We start from the raw sequence: 23,079 nt of genomic DNA on the forward strand, positions 1-23,079 counted from the left end.
TACTCTCTTACAAAGTAGGGCTTGATATTTACTTTTTCTTTTCTTTCTTTTTTTTTTTAACTGCTTAATTATTAAATATAAGGCAGACCTTCTCCCGGACAAGAATGGCAGAACATTGTAACAACACTCCCATCATCTTGTGTGGATTCCAAGTGACTGAGTTGGCTCTGCAAAAAAATGACACATTCAGACAGATCACGAAAACAGAAACTTAACCTGAAGCAGTCAGCTTTGTTTTCTGCATTCAGCTGGAAACATACGGACTTTTGACCATGATGATTTCACTACGGAGATTATTACTGTCTCAAGTGTCTTCTTTCCCAGCTATACTGTCCAGGAAAGGAATTTTTTGCACGTTAACAATGCAATGTCAGACTTCTAATTAGTGTATATTATTACTAATACCAGCTAATTAGTGTCAGACTATGCTGAATAGCTGATATAGTAACTTGATCCCCAGAAGACTCTGCTTCCAGAAATAGCACTAATAAAACTAACAAAAACAGTTTGACAGGTTATATCAATTCAAGGTACTGATTGGGGAGGGTGTCAGAGAATTAAGGAAATAATGTGAATTCTGGGAGAATACAATTCTTTACTGAACAACTGCTGGAAAAGTAGAAAGCAAGGGAAAAGACAGTCCGCATGCTCATCTGCTTTTCCAGTTAGAGCCATAAGAGGCCTTTTCTATACTAGCTTGTCAAGCCCATGGACCATTAAAAGGCAATAAAACTTAACATCACAATCCTACCATTCTGTATGTAAAGCTTAAAACTTTTTATGTGTAAGCACAGGTGGATATTAGATACCTAATTTACTAGCCAAACAGATGAGATGTTCTGTATTTTTAACATATTATCCTAGACAGATTAATGATAATGCTAAAATAAATGTGCCAACGTTGCACATGCATTGACCTCTTCATCCTAAGTAATTAATTACCAAATGTCCCCTTGATTCACTGTGTGTTCCACAGAAGGAAAGTCTATAATCATATTTCACAGACTATGTGTATGTTCTTACAATGTGGTTGAAGGAAAATTCAAAGATATTTCCTCTTCTTCTACACCCCATTCTCAGACAACACACACACCCCCACAGTTCTTCTGTTTTAAGCAACACAATGACTTCTTCACCCCAGTCTGAGGACCACTAATTCCATAAAAATTCCAGATACGATTCCAACCCCTGTCTGCACTAGGTTAGACCATCGCATCCCTCAGCCAAAAGAACAGTGCAGCCTGTGCTATACCTGGGGCGCTCACCATCCCTCCAAAAACTCCTGCTCAGGCGCTACAAATGAGCGGGTATATAGCTCAGACTTAGGAGACAATTATCTTTTAAAAAAACTTCACTAGTAGTTCAGATGGAGTGGTCAAGCAGCAGGAATTTATGTAACAGCTCATTTCCTTGTGAGAGTGCTATAGTTTTGGTTTAGGACATTTATTTAACTTTCAGGGTTCTGAAGACAATTTCAAGTCATTTTCGCAAGAAGCATTTGATTTGTTTTGACACGAAGACGTCACTTTCTACCCTGCACAGCCAGCCAGCCGGAGGCTATCCTACCAGAGGCAATCCCAGCTCTGTATGGCGGCACCAAGCCAGTCGCTACATGCCCACGTCTTCAGGCAGGCTGAATCTGGCCCGAGTGTTAGCAATAGACCCCAGCTGGGGTCCGTGACAGCAATTACACAGTACACATGGGCCCCGTCCCATGTTTGGAGATACATACAGCTGACTAGAAAAGAAATTATATCATGCTTTGTGGCCTGCTACTTTCTCTATTTGCTTAAGGTTATGGTCTTAATTAGCACCTCTGGGTTGACCTCAGGTCAAGAGAGGTGTGCCAAACTACTGTGACCAAACCTGTGTTGCTTAAGGAAATTATTTTACAATGCTGACCTCGTATTGGACATGTTGCCATAACATGAGTGACTTGCAAATTGGATTGGGCAGAGACTGATACGATTCTGTTACTTGAGGGTACTCCTGCCACACCACACACTGCTGTCCCTGCAACAGAAGGGTCCACATGATTTTCCTACCAGGCCTTTCCTACCAGGGCAATTAGTCCTTTTCAGCCTTACAGGTACTGAAATTTGCCCCTAAAACTTGCTCCTAGTTCAGTCTCTACCATATGTTCCTCTCTTTGTTGTATACAAATATATATTTATGTGTCTGTATATATAAATAAGCAACAGAAAAGCAAGCGTAAATATATATTTATAAATGTTCATTTACAGAACACTCATTTTCAGAAAGCACATATATTCTTTGTATTCTGGAAATAAATGCAAACACCTTTCAGGAGATAATCTCTACAAATTCCCACCATGTCATGGCTTCCCATCATAGATACTCATGCATCAAACATCTTCTCTGGATTCCTCATTTCTCACTGCTATTCTCAAAGCCCTACATTTCAGAGATAGTCTAGTACTCTCACTTCATTTTTTCCTTAAATTCTTCTTCACCCAGACTTATGATCCCCTCAAAGCTATGCATAGAACAGTCTCCCTTTTTGCCAAGCAATATCCTTGTCCTCCTTCACATCTGCTGAAAACTTACTTTTCACTCAGCTGTACATCGCTGTTTTCCTTCTGTAGTATTGTTTCAATCTTCCTAGTGTGAACCTTTCCTGTCTGTCTTGCTTTTGTTTAATTTAACATTTAAAATCCTTAATGCAGCAAATTGATCTTTTAATGAATTTGTGAAGTGTCATGCACCTGATGAAAGTACTTTAATAACAATATTACAAATAAGCACCATGTAGTACCTTTCTATTCCATTCAATTTATGACGATGCTTTCGGGACATTAAGAGTCCACCTCCCCAGGCAGCCTGGAAGAGATAGAAAAAAAAGACTCATTGTTTTGGAAAAGCCTAACATATTTTAATTTACTCAGGATCTCAGGATCTAGTAAATATTTTAATTCAAGACAAGACATGTGTAAGCAAAAAACCTCTTTTGCCTGAATAATAGCACTTCATTTAGTTACTTACATCTACATGGAGCCAGAGGTTGTATTTTTCACATATATCTGCAATCTCCTGTATTGGGTCAAAGGCTCCGTATACTGTTGTGCCTGCAGTAGCATTTACAAAAAGAGGAATGTATCCCTATAATAAAAATAAAAATATTAAATACAAAATCCAGCCTCTTTCAGGGGGAAAAAAAAAAGAAAAAGTTAAAATCATTTTAGAAATGTTGCTATCCCATTTTCTAGCCTAAAAATGTTTTTCTTCCCATGTGAAAGGTACATTTAAGCAACAGTAGAAACTACCAAATTGTATATATGGTAGGAACAAACTCTGTTTTATTCTACTGTAACTTCACAAAATTTACTAGTCAAAAGGTAAATAATATTATTTTGTCTAATCTCTTTCAGTGAGGAGATGCAAACATTCTAGTAGAAGACTAGTGATAGTCAAGTAGAGACTTCTACAGCAGTATAAAGGAAAATTAATTAAATGTGATTTGTAAGTTGTGATTTGAAGGCTTGAAGTTGTTTCTTTAGTCTTTATCTACTACCGAACAGAACAAATCAGTACAAAGCAATCCAAAATAAAAGCAATAAATGTGGAACTATCAGATCAAAGTGAGACAATTTTGAATTAGATGAAATAAATGTGAACTGCATTTTCATAGAATGCCCAAATATAATGAAGTAAAGAAATAAAAAAATAATAATCTTGACTGCTCTAACTTTGGTGGCTTTATACAAAATTAATGGATTTTTCATTCCATTGATTCAAGAAATAGCAATGAATGCCTCAAAAAATTGAACTTACTGGCTATATTTACTAACTCTGTAGCCTTGAAATCTATGAGATTTTTTAGGACTAAACTTCAACAGAATTTTTGATGGTTTTGGATAAACTTTAAAGTTTGGATAAAAGTATGTTAATTTCATGTTTTCATTCTTTTTTCCATATATTTCCAAACAGAATGTCATAAAATACAGATGCGGTTCAAGAGTTAAAAATATTTTGGTTTTAAACAGTAAATGGAAACCTTAGCAAGACATATAGATAATTCCCTAAACAATACATGAATGTGTAATTAAGCAGCTGAAGATATTATGATAACATTTATAGCATTTTAATGTCCTATTTTAATGTTAACCCTCAGCCTTCAAAGGAAGACGTAATTTTACCAAGCTAAGCATTTAAGTACTAATTTTTAAAAACACAAACCTTTTGTTTTGCTTCCAAAATTTTTGCCTCCAAATCAGCTGGTATTATTTTGCCTCTGTAATTATTGTAAAAATAGAAAGACAAAGAAAATTAAAGAGTGCGTATGGAAATACTAGCTACAGTTGAAATAATTTAATAGGATTTTCTCAACAGGCCATTAGCAACTTGACACACTGTACTGAACCAGTCCTTAAGCACAATACAACAAATTTAACAGATGAACACATTTAATACATCAAAACCTTAACATTCATCCTACCTTTCATTGCATTTTATCAAAATCACATTATCTGTTCCAAATCCAAGCGCAGCTCCAGCTTTCTTTATTGAGTAGTGACTCTGCAGCAAAACATATGCACGTTTAATGGAGTGGTTGTTTAGTGAAGAAACATCTTCACAACATACATCAATAAATTAAGAATTAGCAGCATATTAAGCTTACGTGTTCCGAGGTAAAGAGAACCAGTTTAGGGACTGCAGCCATGCCTTTGGTTTTGACTTCAGGGAAGTACTTGTACCGTGCAGCCATTATGCTGTACATGTTGGAGATAGCTCCTCCTGTGAATGAATAAATGAGTGAATAACAAAATAGTGATAATGAGAAAAAAAGCCTATTAGACCAAAGACATACAAGTCTCATTTGCATTATGTAGTGAAAGTGGCAGTGAACTATAAAAAAAAAAAATCTCTGAAATACATCTGTCTAAACAGTGTAGGGACAGACCCTCTAGAAAGTCATACTGATAGTTAGAATTTCCTATCCATCATCGCTTTCAATTGTTAACATTTTGTAACACACCCCTAAAAAGTTCAGCTTTCATTGTGCTGCTTTTGCACGGTAAGTTCTTGTTAGCAAGAATAACAGGAACTTACCAAATTGTCTGAGACTGAAGAAATGTTGCATACTGGATGGATTTATCCCATCTCATTGTAGATATAGAAGCAGATGCCTAAAAGGGAGATTTCTACAGCTGAGCTAGTTATTCTAAGCTTCCTTATAGTCAGTTAAGGGAAAGAGGCACTTTGCAGGCTATGATTCTGCTAATCTATTTTGACACATACTTTTAAAGAATGTGAATCAAGGGAAAGCACCTATTTCTCTTGGTTTACTACTAAAAAGAGCCCAGAACAGTTAGCTGAGTTCTATGATGCAGACCTCAAGATTTAGTAATTTGAATCTTATCATAAAGTCTACAATAACTTATTTCTCTAAAATTTCTTCGTCAACCAGAACACTGAGAAGGATCTGTATTTTTCTACTGCACTTTATGTGGGTTGTTCGAAAAGGAGGTGGAATTGTCCTTCATCCTCCGAAACAGGATGGTGTCCCCCCACCCCAAACCCAGAAATCTGGAGTTCTGACACACATGGGTCCAGGATTTCCATATGGTTTACCAGTTTTTATGCCACTGCTGCCTGCCTTTATATCACCTTCATGGGAAGACACTTTGTCTTGGTCTTCAGAATCATACTTGTGAATCCAGTCAGATTATGTCCCAGATAATATGTCCCAGAAAGTGACAGGCAGTCACAGTCTTTTTCTGACTGAGCCCAAATCCTCACTGACCATCAAAGAGATCAGTACGTGATTCTCTATGCTCAGCATCTCCAGAAATGGAGCACAAAAAAAGCGTGCCTAACTATCAGAGCTCACAGTCAGGTTTAAAATGTTGGCCAGCCACGATACATAGACATATTCAAAGAGTTCCCCTCCTCCAACTTTTTTGTGGGATGCCTCAACAAAGCATGTACTTCAGAGGGGAAACTCCTACTTCTAAATACCTGACACATTGTTTTGTGTTGCAGATATTGTGGGCATTCAGACACAGCTTATGTTTAAGTTTAAAAGTTTATTTTAACTTTTAAACTTTTAGTCAAATCACCAAAACAGAGATGAAAAACTCACCAGGTGAGAATATTCCATCTCCATCTTTGTTTGACCATCCAATAATCTCTCTCATCTTCCGAAGTGTTATTTGTTCCATGAGGACAAAAACAGGGGCAATTTCATAGGTAAACCTGCATGGATAAAGCAAACAAAACCAACCAAACAAGATCAAATACAGATTCTAAAAACACAAAATAAATTCCTAGTCTATGATTCTTTGTGAAAATGCTTAAGATTCCTAAAAGTTCTCCTACAAATTGAGGTTCTAATATTGCAACCTTTACCTAAGCAAAAATCCTCAGGAAGACAATACTGGAGATATCAGTCGATAAAACCTGCAGTATTAGCTCTTCTGCAACTTTCTGTGTAACCAACATAAGACCTAACGCTCACCATCATAGTGGTGCTGACTGCTGTACAAGTTTGTACAGTAAAATATTTGTTTCTGAAGTGCCAATTTCACACTTGTGGAATAACATATTGCCAAATCCTTATGAAAACAGTGAACTTCACTGAGCTAAACACAACCATAATTAGAAGTATTGAGCCAGGGCTTCAAAGTCTAAATACAATTAGTTATGTGGATTTATTCTGTTGATGATCTCCAAGGACAACTTATTTCTACAATACCATGTGATCAATAACTGTCGAGAGTAATTATAAATGATGATTTTCTAATTACCAATTACAAAAAAACAAATCAGCAGTCAACTATTGTATCCACTTAACGAGGGCAAAAAACATTGCATAGTCTGGTATGCCCTGATGTCACAAGCAGATATGTGGATGGAAAGTGACAGCCATACAACCGCTTTTGGTGATCAAGGTACATGGATAAATTGCTACTGCTGTAAACAAACACAGCTTACTGTGTACGGAAAAAAAAAAAAAAAAGTAAAAAAGGAGGGGGGAAAAGGAAGCTGAAAAAAAAAGGTCAACCCATGATTTCCAAAAGAATCTTTAAGAATATGACAACCTGACACTTTGGCTCCGACTGATGTCTTCCACTGGAATAATCTTGCCAAAATGTATGTGTTGTCTCTCTAATACTAAAATGACATCTTGAGAATAGGTATGGCAAACTTGAAGGAGACGTGGTATGAAGGGAACATGTGTCCTAAAAGCTCGTCTTTTATTTACAGCTACACTGGTTAGCTAAAACATTAATGTTTTCTAGAATCCTTATGTGTCCTTAGTCCATCAGAGAAACACTACCACTATTTTTAAAACATTTCTTTAAGATTAAACAGCATTTGTAATTTAATTGTAATTGCTATTTTCAGAAGCCAAAATACTCCTTATTTCGCTTTTATTATCATTAGAACTGCCAGAGACAGACAGTTGAACACTGATCTGAAGTCGAGTGCTGCCAATATTTACTGAGAGAGAAAATTAATAAACCAGTTGGCATCTGCTAACATTGGGGATTTTGTTTTGTTTTAAGCACTACAAGTCTAGGACACATTCCAATCTTTATTTAGGCAGAATGACCAAATGAAGTCAACATGAACTCAGCAGTGTATAGATCACTGTAGTCTAATACAAGATATGCTTAAGTCTATGTGATTTTTTCCATCAGTTAATTTTGTCCCGAGATGTTTTACACTGATCCCTACATATTTCCCAGAAGACTTAAAGGCTTGTACAAAAAAATATATAATGTTAGGGAAGTTTTTTGTATATAAATTATCCAGTGTTCATAAGGGGACTTCTGAATATACTTAAACCCAAATAAAATAACACTTATTTATTTTACTATGTAATTATTTTCTGAGTCTCCAAAGACTGACAAAGAAATAAAAGATGACTGCAGATGATTATAAATGATAAGGCCAATGCAGCTATATTAGATGTTGGCTAAGATTTTTAAAATCACATCTTGCTAAAGTTCACTTATTTGTTTCATACTGAAATGACTGAAAATTTCAGTTAAACATAGAAAATGTGTTTGGCTTGGAAGGAACTGTTTGACTTTAGAACCAATCTCCCGACAAAAAGTGCTGGTTAGATTTTTTTGTACAGTTAAAACCTTTATAGGTATTTCTGTGAGTTAACTAAAAGAGCCATGAGTCTCAGGTCTTTACGAAACAGAATAAATGAATGGGGTTTTTTTTGTAGTGGCCAGTGCTGGCTTAATTCTGTTGTCACCTAAAGGCCTAATCATTTTATCAGGCCAAATCATTCTAGCTATATGTTCTCCTGTTTGCCACTATGTAAAAAGCATTCTGAAAATAAACATAAAGCATTTTACAGCATTTTTCTATGTTACATCTTCATAAGCACAAATGCATAATACTGAAAATACCAATATAACTCTCTTGTCTCAGCTAACAGTGGGCATAAAGAGAATTTCCAGATAATACTACTGTTTTCTAACTTCATCTGACTGATGCATGGTGAGCAAATGCCTTGCACTATAGATTCCTGGAGCTGGATGAATAATGGCAACTTCTGAAATTTCCACCCTGAAGGTCTTATGATTAGTGATTGAGCTATGAATAGCACATTGATACATTATTTCCAAGTCAATGTGGGAAGCTTATTATGTTTAATTGAATATATTACCTTCACAGTGACATTTAAGTAACATTTCCTAATGACAATTTAAAATATTAAGTAAGTACAGATGTTTTGATTACTCAAAACTCATTTGTAGAAGAAAACATATTTTGTAATTGTTCTTAAATATTTTAAGTATTGTTTATAGGTGGAAAAGAAAAAAAATGGCAAATGGAAAGCATTCCCTACAATAATCCAGTGTTACTGCCGCTTGTGAATTACACGCTTGTGTAGCTGAACTAGAACAGTTTCTAGGTAAAGGTCAGAACACTGCTCAAAACAAATAGTACGCTCCCCAGAGCTCACAGAGATGATTTGGCTATTTTGAATAACCTTCTCTGTCAGTTCTTTGAATTGTATTTTACAAACATCTTGCTTTAACCCTACTTGCAACTACTGTGTTATTTGAAAGCATATCATCTTGACCTTGGTTTGCTGAAAAAGAAGAGTGTGATGTATTATTTTGCATTTGCTAAACCTCATACAAGCAAATACATACTCAATTTTCATGCTTGCAGAAGTATTTTCAAGATATGATCTTGATCATAGATGGATCGGAAACTAGCTTTACAGAACTAGCTATTTAATAATTTATTTTTAAAACGAAAGGCAAAAGCAACCTCATTTTAAAGAGTTACTCTTTCAGAACTGAATGAGTGCGATGTTCTTAATAATGATGGCAATATTTCATAATACTATCACAGTTTGCCACAGAGCTGAATTCTATTCTGTCCTATCATATTTGTGCAATTTCGCTGATTATAAAAGGATAACTAAGCTAGGATAACAAAGTTAGCCAAAGGAAAAGAGGAAAAGTGACTCTCTGAAGTATGTTTTTGTCACAGAGGAACAATATTTAAGCAATTTCTTCTTTTAGAAATGTAATCAGATTTGTTTTCACTTTTAAATTGAGGTGTTTAAAAGAAAAAAAGAAGGCACTTTGCAATATTTGTTTTATGATTAAAATATATGTTGCTGGGTTTTCTTCCCAATCAGCTTTTAAATCTGAATGTCTCATACGAATTTTTAGCAAACAGAGAATTAATTGAGAAGACAATTACTACAAAGAGCAGGCTGGTTTTGGCTGGAGCACGTTATGTGTTTTTCTTTATTGCTAATCTCACAGAACAGGCACAGCTTGTAATCTACATAGAGCTATTAGTAATCAGCTATACTTGATGAACCATTTGCTCATGGATATGCCAGTGAAAATACTGTTCACTTTCTAATCTGCAGATACATTTCCTGTGTTCTGCCAATTAACAACAAACTACCCAAAACCGGGGTAGCTTTAGAGTTAAAACAAAACCAGAAGGCAGTCTGTTACCTGCCAAGTATTTAGGCTGCCATCACTTTTTTGAGCATATACAAATCAATATATAAATAAAAACTGGCTAGAAGGCTTTTTGGTTTGGTGGTTTGTTTTGGGGTTTTTTTCTTCATTAATTACACTCTTTATTGCAAAAAATTGAACATAATACCTTAATTTTACATCTAGCTTTCATTAATTTTGAGGTCAAGAAAAATTAGGAAAAGTTTCCTCATTTAAATGTTCTAGATGTAAAATTTTACCTTTTTTTTATACTTCCATTTATTTATTTACACACAACTTTAATAAATCTTAGACCAATTCCTTCATTGTCATAAAATTAATTTTCAATGTTACATTGTTAGAGACACCCAGAAGCCACTTCTTTACCAGCACATGAACAGGAGAAGGTGGTGCCCCAAGCCTGCTATCTTTGAAGTCAACAGGAGACAAGACAACAAAGTTGTACATATTTTGTATTCTAGTGTTAATATATGGATAGCTGCAGAATTACTCAATCTAGAGACAAAGCTTAAAATAAATTTTTTTTTTAAAAAAGAAAACATAAAGAAGATTGGTCCAAGAGAAGAAAAATAATTTCATGCTATATTAGAATCAGCATGTTTTACTTACCATGTGCTCTGGGATATTTGCATTTCTATTTATCAGAAATGTAAAACTGTTCAGCTTTATATAACTATTTTCACTGTATTACTGTCACATTAAGAAAAATATGAGATGCTTTTATTGAAGAGGCAGCAATCAGCATTTAAAGAAGAAAACTATTCACATCTATGACAACATGCATCTACTTGATAGACGGCAGCCCCTCTAAGCACCAGTCACAGACCCTGACGACAAGCCACTGCTTACATGTTTGTGTTAGCAGTTGATGTCAGCCACTCTCCAGCCAAGCCAATGATGTCCAGGCCTGTGGACAACTGATTGAAAAAGCGAGGATGACCTGGAAGAAGAATTGAGAGCAACTTAGAACAACTCCACCGGTATCTCTCAGGTTTCCATTTTAAACCGCCCAACTATTCTTACACAAATCATAGTTTTGCACTCATAACACCCTTGCAGCTAAGTTTTCAAAACAAGTCCTGTTTATGTGGAGACCGCTAAGCAACATTCACGGATGTCTTATTACCAACTTGAAAACCCGCTTCGGAGGCAGCTCCTATATGGAGCGTTTAAATTAAAAGAGGGAACCTCAGAGCCGATCGCGCCTGTAAAACACCTCCGGAACCTGTGTAAGGGCTCGGGCTAACCCACTTCCAGGGCCGCCCCCACGACCTCCGCCGTGCTGTGAATTCGGGGCGGGGGGGTGGTACTTGGCAGTAACAACCTGCAGGTGCTGGGGTCATTTGCATTTGAATGGTGAAAGAGAGAATGGCTCGTCCGCTTGTAATGAGGCCGTAGTGTTAAGGGAGCGGTGTAGAGGAGCCCGTTACTGAGCTGCACGGCCACGGGAGCGGCGTTCCGCGGGGTCCCTGTGGGAAATGCCCCAGTGCGGCGGGACCCGCTGAGAGCCCCCCCCAGAGCCCCTCCGCACGGGCGTTTCCCCCACGTGGTTTAAAAGCTAGGATTCACCGCAAAGAGAGGCTTTGCTATCAGACCGAAGTCAATCATATTCTCCTATTTCAGCCAAAATTGTTTTAACAACTTTTATAAGCAATAAGCCCGACTATTGGGGGTCTACTTTTCTAGCATGAAGAGATGAAATTCCTAACAAATGATGACGGACTTTGAGGGGAGGGGGAAGGTGTCATGATTTAACCCTTATCTCTGCTGTCGTGGGAAAGGACACGCAGATAACACACTGAGGACAGCTCAGCCCGTTCGGCACTCGACGCCTGGAGGGACCCTGTCACGTCGCGTTCGGCTCAACACTGGGAACATCAGCATCTTTTGACATAAAGAAATAAATGAAACCTCTGCGATTCTACTCCGAGCGATGTCAGCGGGAACCTTTTGGAGGCGTGAGCCTGCCGGCAGTGCCGCGCCTCGACACATCCTGAAGCGGAGGCTGCCGCGGAAATTGGGGGAACACTGAGGCGAAGCGACTGGGCTGCTCCCGCCCCAGGGAGTCAAGCGGCTCAGGGTTAAAGCCCAGAAATATCACCACGGTTTAGCTATTTGCTTTGCAAATCAGCACTTCTTCCCCTTGCCATGACACACAGTTTGGGAAGTTATTTTAAGAGACATTTCGCTGACCTCCCAAAGCTGTCACCGAGCCTGCACTCTCCTGAAGCTGAGCTGCAGATTCAGCTCCGCTGGCTTTAAAGGGAGCTTCGCCTGGGGAGAGAACGTGAGCCCTTGGGGCCCGGGAAACCAGAGCGTGTGTCCTGGGTCGTCACACGGCCCGAGCAGCTCTTCTTTAAAGCTGCATCGGGTGCTGCTTTGAACAGAGCTTGTGCCTGATCGGATACCTGCATCTCAGCTCCCGGGGACAGGTCCTGCCGGTCCCGCAAAAGCTCCAGGGGAGGTGAGGGTGAGGGGAAGAGATTGTTCCACGTCCCGGCGCAATCAATACCTGAATAACGACGCAGGCACACAGGCCGCGGTGACTCTGGCTTTGCTGCTGGCCACCTGCTCAACGACCACGGGTCTGGGAGCGAAATACGGTCCCTTTGATTAAGGGTACTAAATCAAAATATGCCCGTGACACTCTTGAATAAATCAAACCACCATGTAAATGGGAAAAGACAGGAAGCTATCTGCCACATTAGTTGTCAAGATTTTGTTCCTTCAGTGCGCTGCGTTGGTTTTTCACAGCTGCATAACAACAGTGCAGAAAGCAGCGCCCCGTCGTTCAGGAGCCATTGCTCGCAGCTGCCTACCCAGAGACTGCCAGACAAAAGCCTCCCCCTGCGAGCTCCCGCCGCTTCAGCCCCACGGGAAGACCGCCGCCCGTCATGGCAGCAGTGCCGAGCCGTGCCGCGCTGAAGAGGGCAGCTCGCCGGGTAGAGCTCAGCAGCCCTGAAATGCTGGAGCACGACTGGGGAGGGGAGACACGGCCTCCGCTCCGGTCCTGTTCCTCACCTGCTTGGGTACGTACAGCGGTCAGGGCTTGTTGCCAGCCGAGCTTTCTGCTGACAGAAATGTAAAACATTTCAGGCCAAACAGCCTGAAAAAGCAAAGGCTTTGCTTTAGAGCCTGGCCACAGCTCACCCAGTAAACGAAGTATAAACGGGCATTTCTATCTGAATCAGAGGGACCTGGACAGGCAGGGCTCCTGGGTAATGGGCTGAAATCCACAGGGTTCCTTTACTGAGGATTCCTAGAATTTCAGTCTCTTTTTCATTAAACGTCTGGTGAACATAAAGAAGAAAAACTGCAAATTCAGTGTCATTTATGCCCTCATTTACCTAATGATATTGCTCCCTGGAGATACAGCTCGCATTTCATCAAGTGAAAGAGATTATGTCCTAAAAACTTGTTTCTAGGCACTGCAAACAGCACTGAGCCCTACCCGTCGGGGACAGGTGGAGCATCAATAACTGAAGTTTCTGAGCAGAGACACTTCCAGCGCCTGCAGACAGCCCTGGAGCTGAGCCTCCAGAGAGGCAGAGGTGAGGGTGTGGGCTTACCTCCATGGGCTCAACCCCCCTCCCTTCACCCTGGGCCAGAGAAAAGCCCCAGGAGGGACTCTCTGGAGTAGTGTGTGAGAACCTACCTGTCCTCACTCCGTATTTCAGCGTGTCCCGGCAGTCCACCAGGATCTGCTCCAGGGACTCAGGGTTGTCTGAGAGCTCCAGGTTGAAGCCCTCCATGCCCTCCAGGAGCTGGTGTGGGTGGTGGAAGTCCAGCACTTTGGTGGATCTGTCAAATGTCTTCCTCACGTAGTTGAGGAGGATGTCCACGACCTCCAGTAGGAACTGCATGGTCTGCTCCTCACCATTCTTGGCAGGCAGCAAATCTGCAGGGCAAACCAGATGTCAGCACCTGCTTTGGGACCGACAGGCAGAAATGAACCAGCCCCGGCCGCCCGCAGCTCTCCCAGGACCTGGAAGCCGCAGCCCCTGCACAGCCTGCCCGTAGCAGGACTGGCGGCTGGCTCCGGGCTGCCCTGCTCGCTCCCAAGTGAGTGAAACCCGTCGCTGCGCCCAGGGCTCCCAGCCCCTCTCACCCAGTGGGGAAGGGCGAGCCCAGGTCTCCCACAGGAACAGCGGGGGCACCTCTGAGGCACCCCGGCCAATCCCAGGGGCCAAGAGCACCCCCAAACCCCCACCTGCCCTTGCCCTGCAATGCTCCCCGCCCGACAACCCACAAAGGGATTGATTTCCCTTCCCCACCCTCCTCATCAATGGCACCGTACCAGCAATCACAGACCATTTCATTGCTATTTTACTGAGGAGAAAATAAAATATAAAATCACTCTCCTCCCAGAGGCTGGATCAGAAGTGACCTCGGAGGAACCGCTGGAGCTGAGCTGCAGAGGATCAGCCCAAAGTGCGCAAAATTGCATTTCAAGAAACTTGTACGCATCGCCAGCGCGGCTCTCAGCAACATAGACACAGAGAGCTTCCTTCAAAAACAACCAGGCAAAAGCACGGTCTGAACGTGGCTGCACTTCCACGGGAGGCGAGGACAGACTACTAAAGGGCGTGCCTGAGCTAGAGCAAGCAGAAGCTGTAAAGAGCATTTACCTCTGGCATACAAATTGGAGAAGTCTGTCTCGGTGCGCCGGAACCTGGATTCCTTCTCGCTGTTCTCGCACGCCAGCAGGCTCTTGGAGGACTGCCTTTCCTTCAGGGAGCTGACTATCCGGCCCTTGTCTTCCAGACTGTTGGTCCTTTGCAGGAACCCTACATTGTTATTGCAAGGTGCACAGGTCAGAGCTTTCTCGCTTCCCAACATGTTTAGAAATATCTAAAGCAGCTCTCTAGACAACAGTTCAAAGCAGTGCTGGCTCTGGATCTGACTAATGAGGTCAGGAATAAGAGTATTTATGGGGATTATTTGCCTCCAGGAGGGAGAGCTCAAAATGCCATCAACTGCAAAAACCCAGCCATGCAAAAAACAAATTCTCGTCATTTAGTGTAGTGGTAAATTCTTATTAAGTCGATCAGACAGATTCCACTTCAGTAATCAGCCGCTGGAAGAGAGTTCAGGATGAGTCAATGCTATTTCAGCCTGCAGGCGAAGTTTATGGACCTAGCAGACAGGGGCAATGATGTATGATTAAAATCAGGGCCACTTTCAGTTCCCCTCGTGGTGCTCTCACGCACAAAAGGCATGAGAACAAGCAGCCATTCTGGAGCAGCCGTCCTGAGAGCACCAGAGCTCTAAGGACACCGGTAGCACTCATCAACCCCACCTTTCTGTTATCAGTAGGTACCAGCACATGTCCAGGAGATGCGGATTTTCCACCTGAAAAGATGCTTTGATACTAACACTAATCATCCCCCATCTATCCAGGAGCTCCACTCTCACTGGAGACGCAGCCCTGGCGCCCAGGACACGATCCCAATTGCTGTTATGTGCAACAGAAGTCATAAATCCTCTCGCTGCAAGAGGTGGGCGGTGGGCGCCACTCAGGGCCCGCGGCGAGTAACGAGACTTGTCTACTTTAACAAAGCAGAGAGAACAATGAATTTTCAGGATTTGATCTACTAAATCCATGCCCGCTAAAGCACGCATAGTGTTGGGCTTTTCGTTATTAACGAAGGCAACGGACTTTGATCTCCCAGGCTGCAGCGAGCATGCCTGTATGTTTGGAGCAGACAGTACGGCAGCGCCGGCCTTTTTTTTTTTTTTTTTTTTTAAACAAGTAACCATTGAAACCAAAGCACGTCGCGGCTGGGGATGTCCGCTAGAGAGGAGGAATTTGCAGGGAGGAAAACCAACGCTGTAATTTCGCTCCTCCACGTCCCCTGATGCCGCTTGTCTCCAACGCCCTCCGCTTTCCGGCCGCCCACAGCCCCGACAGCGAACCGTGACTGCGGGCTCATCCCGCCGGGCGCTCACCGCCGGCCCGCCCGGGTCCCCTGTAGCTTCCTCAGGCCCTGGGGGCCGCATCTTCGTGCGGAGAAAAGGGAGCAACACTGAGCCGCTGGCCGAATGGCTCCCGGCACGGTACCTGTGCCTCGGACCCTGCTGCCAGTCCCGTAAGAGCTACCGAAAACGTAGCCCCCGGCCGGCAGCCCCTTCTGCATCAGTCGGGCACCCAAACGGATCTCTAAGATGGTTGTTTGCAGGCAGGTTTGTCTAGCCCATCCTTTCAGTGAACACTTCACATTTTGCCTTTTAATATTGATCTTCTACTAATTAGTTTCTTTCTATGATGCTTTTAGGAACAAGAGTTATACGAGAAAAAAATATTTAAGGGAATATCTCATTGTGCATAAATTAGGACTAGCCGTCCAGGATCGATGACTTTACTTTTTTTTTTTTTTTAAATTTGTTTTACTGCTTTTAACGGTCCTTGCAGCTCCTGCAACAGCTAGTGCTATTCGCCTGCTCGTGAGGTGAAGCAGCTGATACCGAAGCAGGTGCAGTCTAGACTGAATTCCGGAGCGATCCTCTTTCCCCAGGTCCTGTGGCTTCATTTTGCTTTATTTTTCCACTTCTTTCTTCTAGGCTCTCGGTGGCGATGCTCAGTGGGAAGAGACGTCTGCAAGAAGAGCAGCGGTCTCCCCGAGAGCCGTGCTCCTCGCCGCACAACTGGCTCTCTTCTCGGCGTGCAAACACGGGTCCCTCGGAGGCTGCGGTGGGAAAGGAGGTGGCAACGCTTCAGTAACCGAGAAAGGCTGCAGTTGCCTCCGGTTCGGCTCACATTGGGCTCAGAGAGGCCGGGGCTTCCCTGAAGGATCTGGCCTAACTAGAGCTGGGCCAGGGAGGCGGCGGTGACAGCACGCCGGGGGCATGGAGCTCACCCCTTGCCCAAACGACTTCGCGGCGGTTCTTCCCTGCGGGGGCTCCTCTTATTATCTACCGAAGCCGGAGGCAGCGAGCTCAGGGATCAGCTGGGGCTCTGAGCGGCTTCGCACGGGGCCCGCAGGCTGCGCGGTCGCGCGTGGGGCGGGTCGAGGGCGGAGACTTAAAAAAAAAAAAAAGCCTGAAGGGAGGAAGCCGCTGCCGCCCGGCATCGCTCATTCGGCTGTAGATAACGTGTCGTTCGCCCAGGTCCCTCGGCCACGGCGGTATTTCGCGGATCTGGAGAGTTCGGTACCTGGGGGAGCCCAGCGGGACAGAGGCTGCCCCCCACTTTGGGGCCGCCGGACCCTTTTGTTCCCCGCGCTTCTCCTCCTTAAGTGAGGGTGGGGGACGGTCCCCAGCACCGACCCGCGTCCCGGGCTGCAGGGAAGCGCGGCAGCCTGCGCTCGAGGGCTCCTTCCACGCCTAGGGGGGAAACGCGTGACTGTAGCAAACCTTTCGTCTGTATCCTATGCGGAAAGTAAGGTCGGTGTAGGAGAGATTCAGCAAGTAGCAGCGCATGAAACAGCGTCCGCGCTGCTTCTCCTGGAGCAGCGGAGAGCGCAGCCTTTCCCAGCAGCGGCTACCTCCCCCAGGTGCTCCACTGACAGGTATTTTCATCGATGCACTTTAAGAGACCGAGTTTTTAAAAGCCGAGTGAGACTAGACTGGCGAGGAGTTCCTCGGTCCCTAACGTGACCACAAATCCGACGTGATTCCACATCAGGCCTCGCACAAGGCAGGCGTGTGAACCCCCCTCGGCCTCGCTGCCCTGTAGGAATCTCCGCTTCCGAGGCAGGGACAGACCTGCCGGGTCCCGGTCCGTGGGTCAATACACGTCGGTGGCAGCCGCAGGAAATTCTGGTTCCCTCCGTGGCCGGGGGGTTCAGCACCGCCTGCGTGACTTGGCAGCATAAATCCCAGTCGCTCCGGAAACGGGTTTCTGACTCACATGGCTGCTTTTGAAATCCCACTCTCCTGCGTTGCTCGCCGGGCCGGGAATCATCAGCTGCCGGGGCCGAACAGCTGAAAGACGCACCTGAGCATTTCCACTGACGCCACGCAAATGTTAGCAGGATCGGTCCCAGCAGCGATAATCGTTGCCGAGGTGGCAGTGAAAGGTGTAGCATGCAACTCCAGACACAGGGAAATCTGCCCACACTTTGCCCACCGTGACAGTTCATTAAACCGCTTTAAAATATGTTCTCTTTTTTTTTTTTTTTTAAAGTGCAGATGTGCAGAGACGAAGAGCGTGGGGGTGTGGCAGCAGCAGGGCTCTTTTCAGGCGGTGGCTTTCAACCAGAAAGGAAAGGAACTAATCCTTAAATCAGTTGTTTGAGAAGAAATGACATATACATCTTGGATATGTAATTGCTGAAAATGTCAAGCACACAATATACAACACAGGTGGAAAAACCGACTCATTGTTCAAGACCTGCCTTTTCTCTGAGCATAACCCTCATTTAAAGTTTGCATTCAAAATTAATCGATTTCTGTGCGATACAGAAGGAACAATTCCGAGGCGCCTGGCTTACTATAGCTTTGCGTCTGCACAATATTTAGGGTCTGGAATGACGTCTTATGAAAGGTAAGGACGAGGGGATATCATCTGTAAGAGTCAAACGTCAACTTGTTTAGCATGTTTAATTAGGATTCTTGGCAACGCTAACACTTCGCTGTATGTATTTACCAAAGGCAACCTTCCCTCTCTGTGAAGGTGTTAGATTCAAATGGAAGGGTCCATACGATCAAAAACAGTGGTTGCGATCGAATCCAATTGTTCCGGATCACCGTCGCTATTCAGAGTATATTCTTCGTATAAAACAGAAAAGAAAAACCGAGCACCAAACCCGACCAAAAACCACAGCAGCCCTGTTTTGAATTCCCTTCACAAAGCCTCTACTGCTCTCTTTTGCCTTTCTCAAATCCAAAATGGTGGAATATTTAATTTTCAGTGTATTTGATCGCATTGAGAGAAGCTGCGATGTCCCTCTGTAACCCCGGTAGTCTAGCAACACGGAACAAGCCTAACGGTGCGTTACTTTATCAGTTCTGCTTGCCGGGCTAAATTAAAATGATGATGAAAAAGCCCATCGCTCCAGCCACTGAAGGGACGGGTAGGGAAACGGTCCATTAAACCCAGATCAGGAGCTATTTATAGAACTAAGCGACTGCTCGTTAATGTCGCCTGTGGGTGCCAATGAAATCTCGAACAGACACAGGGCTAAACATTCGCACACTGATTCTGTTCCAGTCCAAACTTCCATGTAACAAAACCCTTAGCGAATGAGCTTCGACCGGGCAAGCAGGGCAAGAGGTTTAAATATATCTTTGCTTTGAAAAAAGCCCCGTTTCTCCCACGAAATAATCTTCTACTCCCCAAAAAAGAGGTAGCTGGGGAAAATGGGAAATAATTTCTATTCATAAGGGGCACGGGCTAAGCTGAACGATTCTCCCCATCAGAAAATGAATATTTGGCTGTTTGTCTGCGAAAGCGCTACTGAGAAATCTGGAGAAGGAAGACAGCTTGTTATCTGCAAATGAATCTCTTGCTATAACGTTGCGATCTGATTGTGCATTTGTTTCCCTTCCTGCATTTCATGTGCCTGCGCGCTGACTGGCTGCCAGCGCTATCTTACCAGCGCAGCAAGCTGACGAATTGCTCTTTAATAAGGCTCTCGTTAATCTTTTTCCCCCAGGAGATCCGTATTTTCTAGTCAGATAAGGTTGAAAAATTTCAGACAGTGAGAGGCGGCCAAACCCCCGCCCGCTAGTTCCTCGCCGCCGGCCTCCCCGGCGAGCCCTGCGCTCCCCCCGCCGGGGGCGGCTGGCGTCTCCACACCCCCGTTTATCGCAGGAGGGGCGGCGGGGCCCACAGCCGTCCCTCCCGCGGCGGACAGCGGCTCGGCCCACGCAAATCCAAGGGAGAGCACGGCGCCCGGTGTCAGCGGCGGGGCCGGGGCCGCGGAGCCGCCGTGAGGCCGGCAGGGGGCGCCCGAGGTCACCGCTGCCCCCGGCGCTGGTGGCGACCCGCAGCGGGAGGGCCCCGGCCGGGGCAGGGCGCGTCGCGAAGCGTGAGGGTGTGTGTGGGGTGTCGCACGGCGAGGCACGGGCGGACTTACCGCATATCTTCAGCCCGATCTTCCTGGTGCACCCGTGAGCCACGCCGCACCACGAGTCGTAAGCTGGAAGAGAGGACAGAGACGTTCCCCTGGGGCGGCGGGTCTCCCCGGCCGCCCTGCCGCTCCGCTGCGCACCCCGCCGCGCCCCCTTCCACGCGGTCTGGGAGAAACGGCTGCTTCCCGAGCTCGGCGGCGCCGGAGCGTGCCCCGCGCGGGGCAGCTGAGGCTCGGGTGACAGCGAAGTGACACGCTGGCCCGCCGAGAGGAGAGGGAAAGGCACCCGGGACCCGAACATCTAATAATTTACTGGCGGGGCTCCAGGGAAGAGGCAGCTTAAAATAAAATGGCGTGAAATGGGGTCACAAAAGAGTTCAGGAATTAATTGGGTGAAAAATAGTATTTGACTAGATGATCGGACTTGCATGACTAAGCCTCGGCCGGACTGACGGGCCGCCGACGGCCACACTAGGGACGCTCCCGGCCCACTATATGGTGGCCCCGGGGCCGGTAGCCCTTGGCCCGCCGGCCCTGCACGCCCGAGGAAACGCTGCCGAGACTCCTGCGCGGGGGCAGCGCCGGCGGCGCGACCGCACCGACAGAGAGGACAAGCTCCTTCCCAGCCCCCGTAAGCCGCAGCCCGGCCACGCCACGGTCGGCCCCAGCTGAGCCGGGGGGAAGCGAGGAGCGAAGTCCAGGGCTGAAGTGGAAGGGGTGCCGGCCTCGGCCCAGAGCACAGCTGAGCATCTCCGACCCCCCTCGCCCGCGGCGCCGGGGCAGCCGCAGGACCGGCGGTGGAGTCGTGGGGCTGTCGCTGAGACGAGGCCGCGGCGGGCGGAGGGGCACGGGCCGTGCCGCGCAACCCCCGCCCCTCCCCGCCGGACGGCGGGAGGCCCCACGGCGGCCTCCGCGGCGGGCACCGCCGTCGGCGGGGAGGGGGAAGCGGTCGCGGGCAGGGCGACCGCGGGAGGGCACAGGGGGTGCCCGAGGGCAGTGGCACTGAGGGGCCGGGGTGGCGTTGGTGCGTGAGGGAAGAAGGAGACAGAGGGGTTGGGACGTGGGCGGCTCACCTGGGCGGGGAGAGCAGCGGCCGGGCCCTCGGGGAGGGAGAAGCGGGGTAACCGCCTCAGCGCTGCCCGCCGGGCGGAGGACCCCTCTCGGCGGGAGCGCTGCCCGTGCCGGCAGGCGGGGAGCCCCGGGCGGGCAGGGCGGGGTGCCGCTGACAGAGGTTATCTCATTTTTAGCCGCGTTGCCAGTTAATTCGATTTCTGCGTGTACGAAGGCAGCAGAGCCTGTCACCCCTGCCTGGAACAAGACCCAGTGCTGCCGTTCGCCCCCTCCCCCGTTCCTTCCAGTTGCAGAATAATGACAATAATGACTCCGATGCTCGTGCCTCGTAGCCCTTTCAGGGTAAAAGCTATTCCCCACTTGGCTGTGCCTGACAACCTTTCATTTCTTACTGTTGCCCGCTCTTTGTCTCTGATGCTTTATAGCATCGAGCGTCTTTTTTTTTTTTTTAAGTATTATTTTCGGCAGGAGACGGTCTGAATTGCCTGGCAGGGCTATAAACTGATTCTCTATCCACCTGCAGCAGCCTCTGCTTCCCACTCACACCTCAATAACTCAAGGCGAATTCAGAGCAATTAGGAATACAAGGCTTTGAAAAGCTACAATTAGCATCCAAATTTCGCTTGATTACAGGCTTCAGCGTAGGCTGAAAGGAAGCTGCAGCATTAGCATTTATAAAATGTAAGGGGGGGGGGAACACCCGCTTTAAGCCACTGGTGTAACTTCGTCCTTTAACTGATTGATTTTCTCCACACCCCTTACAAGATCTCGATTTTTTGGCCATCTGGGTGTTCAGTTTATTGTCTAAATCCCTCAAATGTGGCCGTACGATAAAGCCAGCGCTGGTCGCTGAGGTGGGCTTATCCTACTAGCGTTTTATTCGCCACGGACCAACCTCTCCCGCTCCCACCAGGAAGATGGTTTCTTTGTGTAGAGCACTTTCCGCACCTTGCTTAACGGCACGGAACAGGGCTTCACGGATTTGTCGTTTCGTTTCGAAATTGGTCTTTCCAAGCCTAGGTGGAGAAAGCCTCCAAAATTCTTTAAACGAGGAAAATATTAAAACCTACTTGTGGGTCGTAAATTAGTTGGGGTGGGGTCCGGAGCGTCGTTGGAAGACGAGGGAGCGGAGGAAGCCATGCCTTCAGAAAAGCCCCAGTCCCCGTAGCGCGGGTTTCCTCCGATATTCCTCTGAAGGGTGGGCAGCAAGGAATTTGCTGGAAGGAAGAAAAGGCGGTTTTAGTAGTCTGGTCTCCAGGAGAACCGCACAGGAGTCCCGTCCGGACGCCGGCGGGCGGCAGTCTGCAGCCCAGCGTGAGCCGCGCAGGTCCCGGGGCGGCGGCAGGACGGGCAGGGGCCGGGCGGGCAGGAGCCGGCCGTGCCGGGGCCGCGGGGCCAGGCGCGAGCGGCGCGCCGGGGAAATGCCTCGACAGGCTGAAGAGCAAAATCGTCCCTTCGCTGGGTGCCGAGGCGCTAACCCGCGCGCCTGAATGGCGGATTTAGCGGAGCATGAAGTCTATCGCAATTATATCGGTGGCCGCTGAGCAGGGCGATTATGTGACTCGCGTCAAATGGAAACCAACGTGCAAAGCGGGTTTAGAAATTACCAGCCCAAACGACCTACAATCCCAAACGGAGTCCGTTTCCGTGCGTTATCATCCGAGCCCCAAACATGCCAGGCTAAGCATTCAGGAAAGACTGACAGATAAACCCCCGCCACCACAAAGGTGCATTTTGCCCAGGTCCAATGACAGGCGCCGCTCACATGTGTATTTGCACACACATGTTCCAGCAAACCGGGACCAGTACGTGCTCCAGCACTAAGCAGCGCTCTCCTGTGCCCGCTCTCGCTTTAGCGGCACAAAAGGCAGGAGAAGGCATGTCTGTCTGGGAGAAGGAAGGTGCCGGACCAGCCCTCGCTCCTCGCCAGATGTTCAGCTCCTTCCTGGCGGACACGGCGCTCCGATAACCAATACAGGATCGCTGATCGAGAATTGCCGGGTCACTGCCCCGCTCGT

At 46.2% G+C, this 23,079-nt stretch overlaps 1 protein-coding gene across 1 annotated transcript in view; it reads right to left on the reverse strand.

Moving 5' to 3' along the window:
- GAD1 (glutamate decarboxylase 1) overlaps positions 1–23,079 on the reverse strand; it is a 34,846-nt gene that overhangs the window by 10,590 nt on the left and 1,177 nt on the right. The window contains exons 2-13 of the mRNA XM_075756691.1: positions 22,132–22,278; positions 19,997–20,059; positions 14,606–14,764; positions 13,633–13,875; positions 10,827–10,917; positions 6,104–6,216; positions 4,640–4,755; positions 4,457–4,536; positions 4,198–4,252; positions 3,004–3,120; positions 2,777–2,841; positions 89–167 (exon numbers count right to left, since the gene is read on the reverse strand). Of these exons, the coding sequence (XP_075612806.1) occupies positions 89–167; positions 2,777–2,841; positions 3,004–3,120; positions 4,198–4,252; positions 4,457–4,536; positions 4,640–4,755; positions 6,104–6,216; positions 10,827–10,917; positions 13,633–13,875; positions 14,606–14,764; positions 19,997–20,059; positions 22,132–22,201 (1,251 nt within the window). The 5' untranslated portion in view covers positions 22,202–22,278. The remainder of the gene's footprint in view (positions 1–88; positions 168–2,776; positions 2,842–3,003; positions 3,121–4,197; positions 4,253–4,456; positions 4,537–4,639; positions 4,756–6,103; positions 6,217–10,826; positions 10,918–13,632; positions 13,876–14,605; positions 14,765–19,996; positions 20,060–22,131; positions 22,279–23,079) is intronic.

This window comes from Balearica regulorum, chromosome 6 (assembly GCF_011004875.1).
Source record: "Balearica regulorum gibbericeps isolate bBalReg1 chromosome 6, bBalReg1.pri, whole genome shotgun sequence".
NCBI classification, from domain to species: Eukaryota; Metazoa; Chordata; class Aves; order Gruiformes; family Gruidae; genus Balearica; species Balearica regulorum.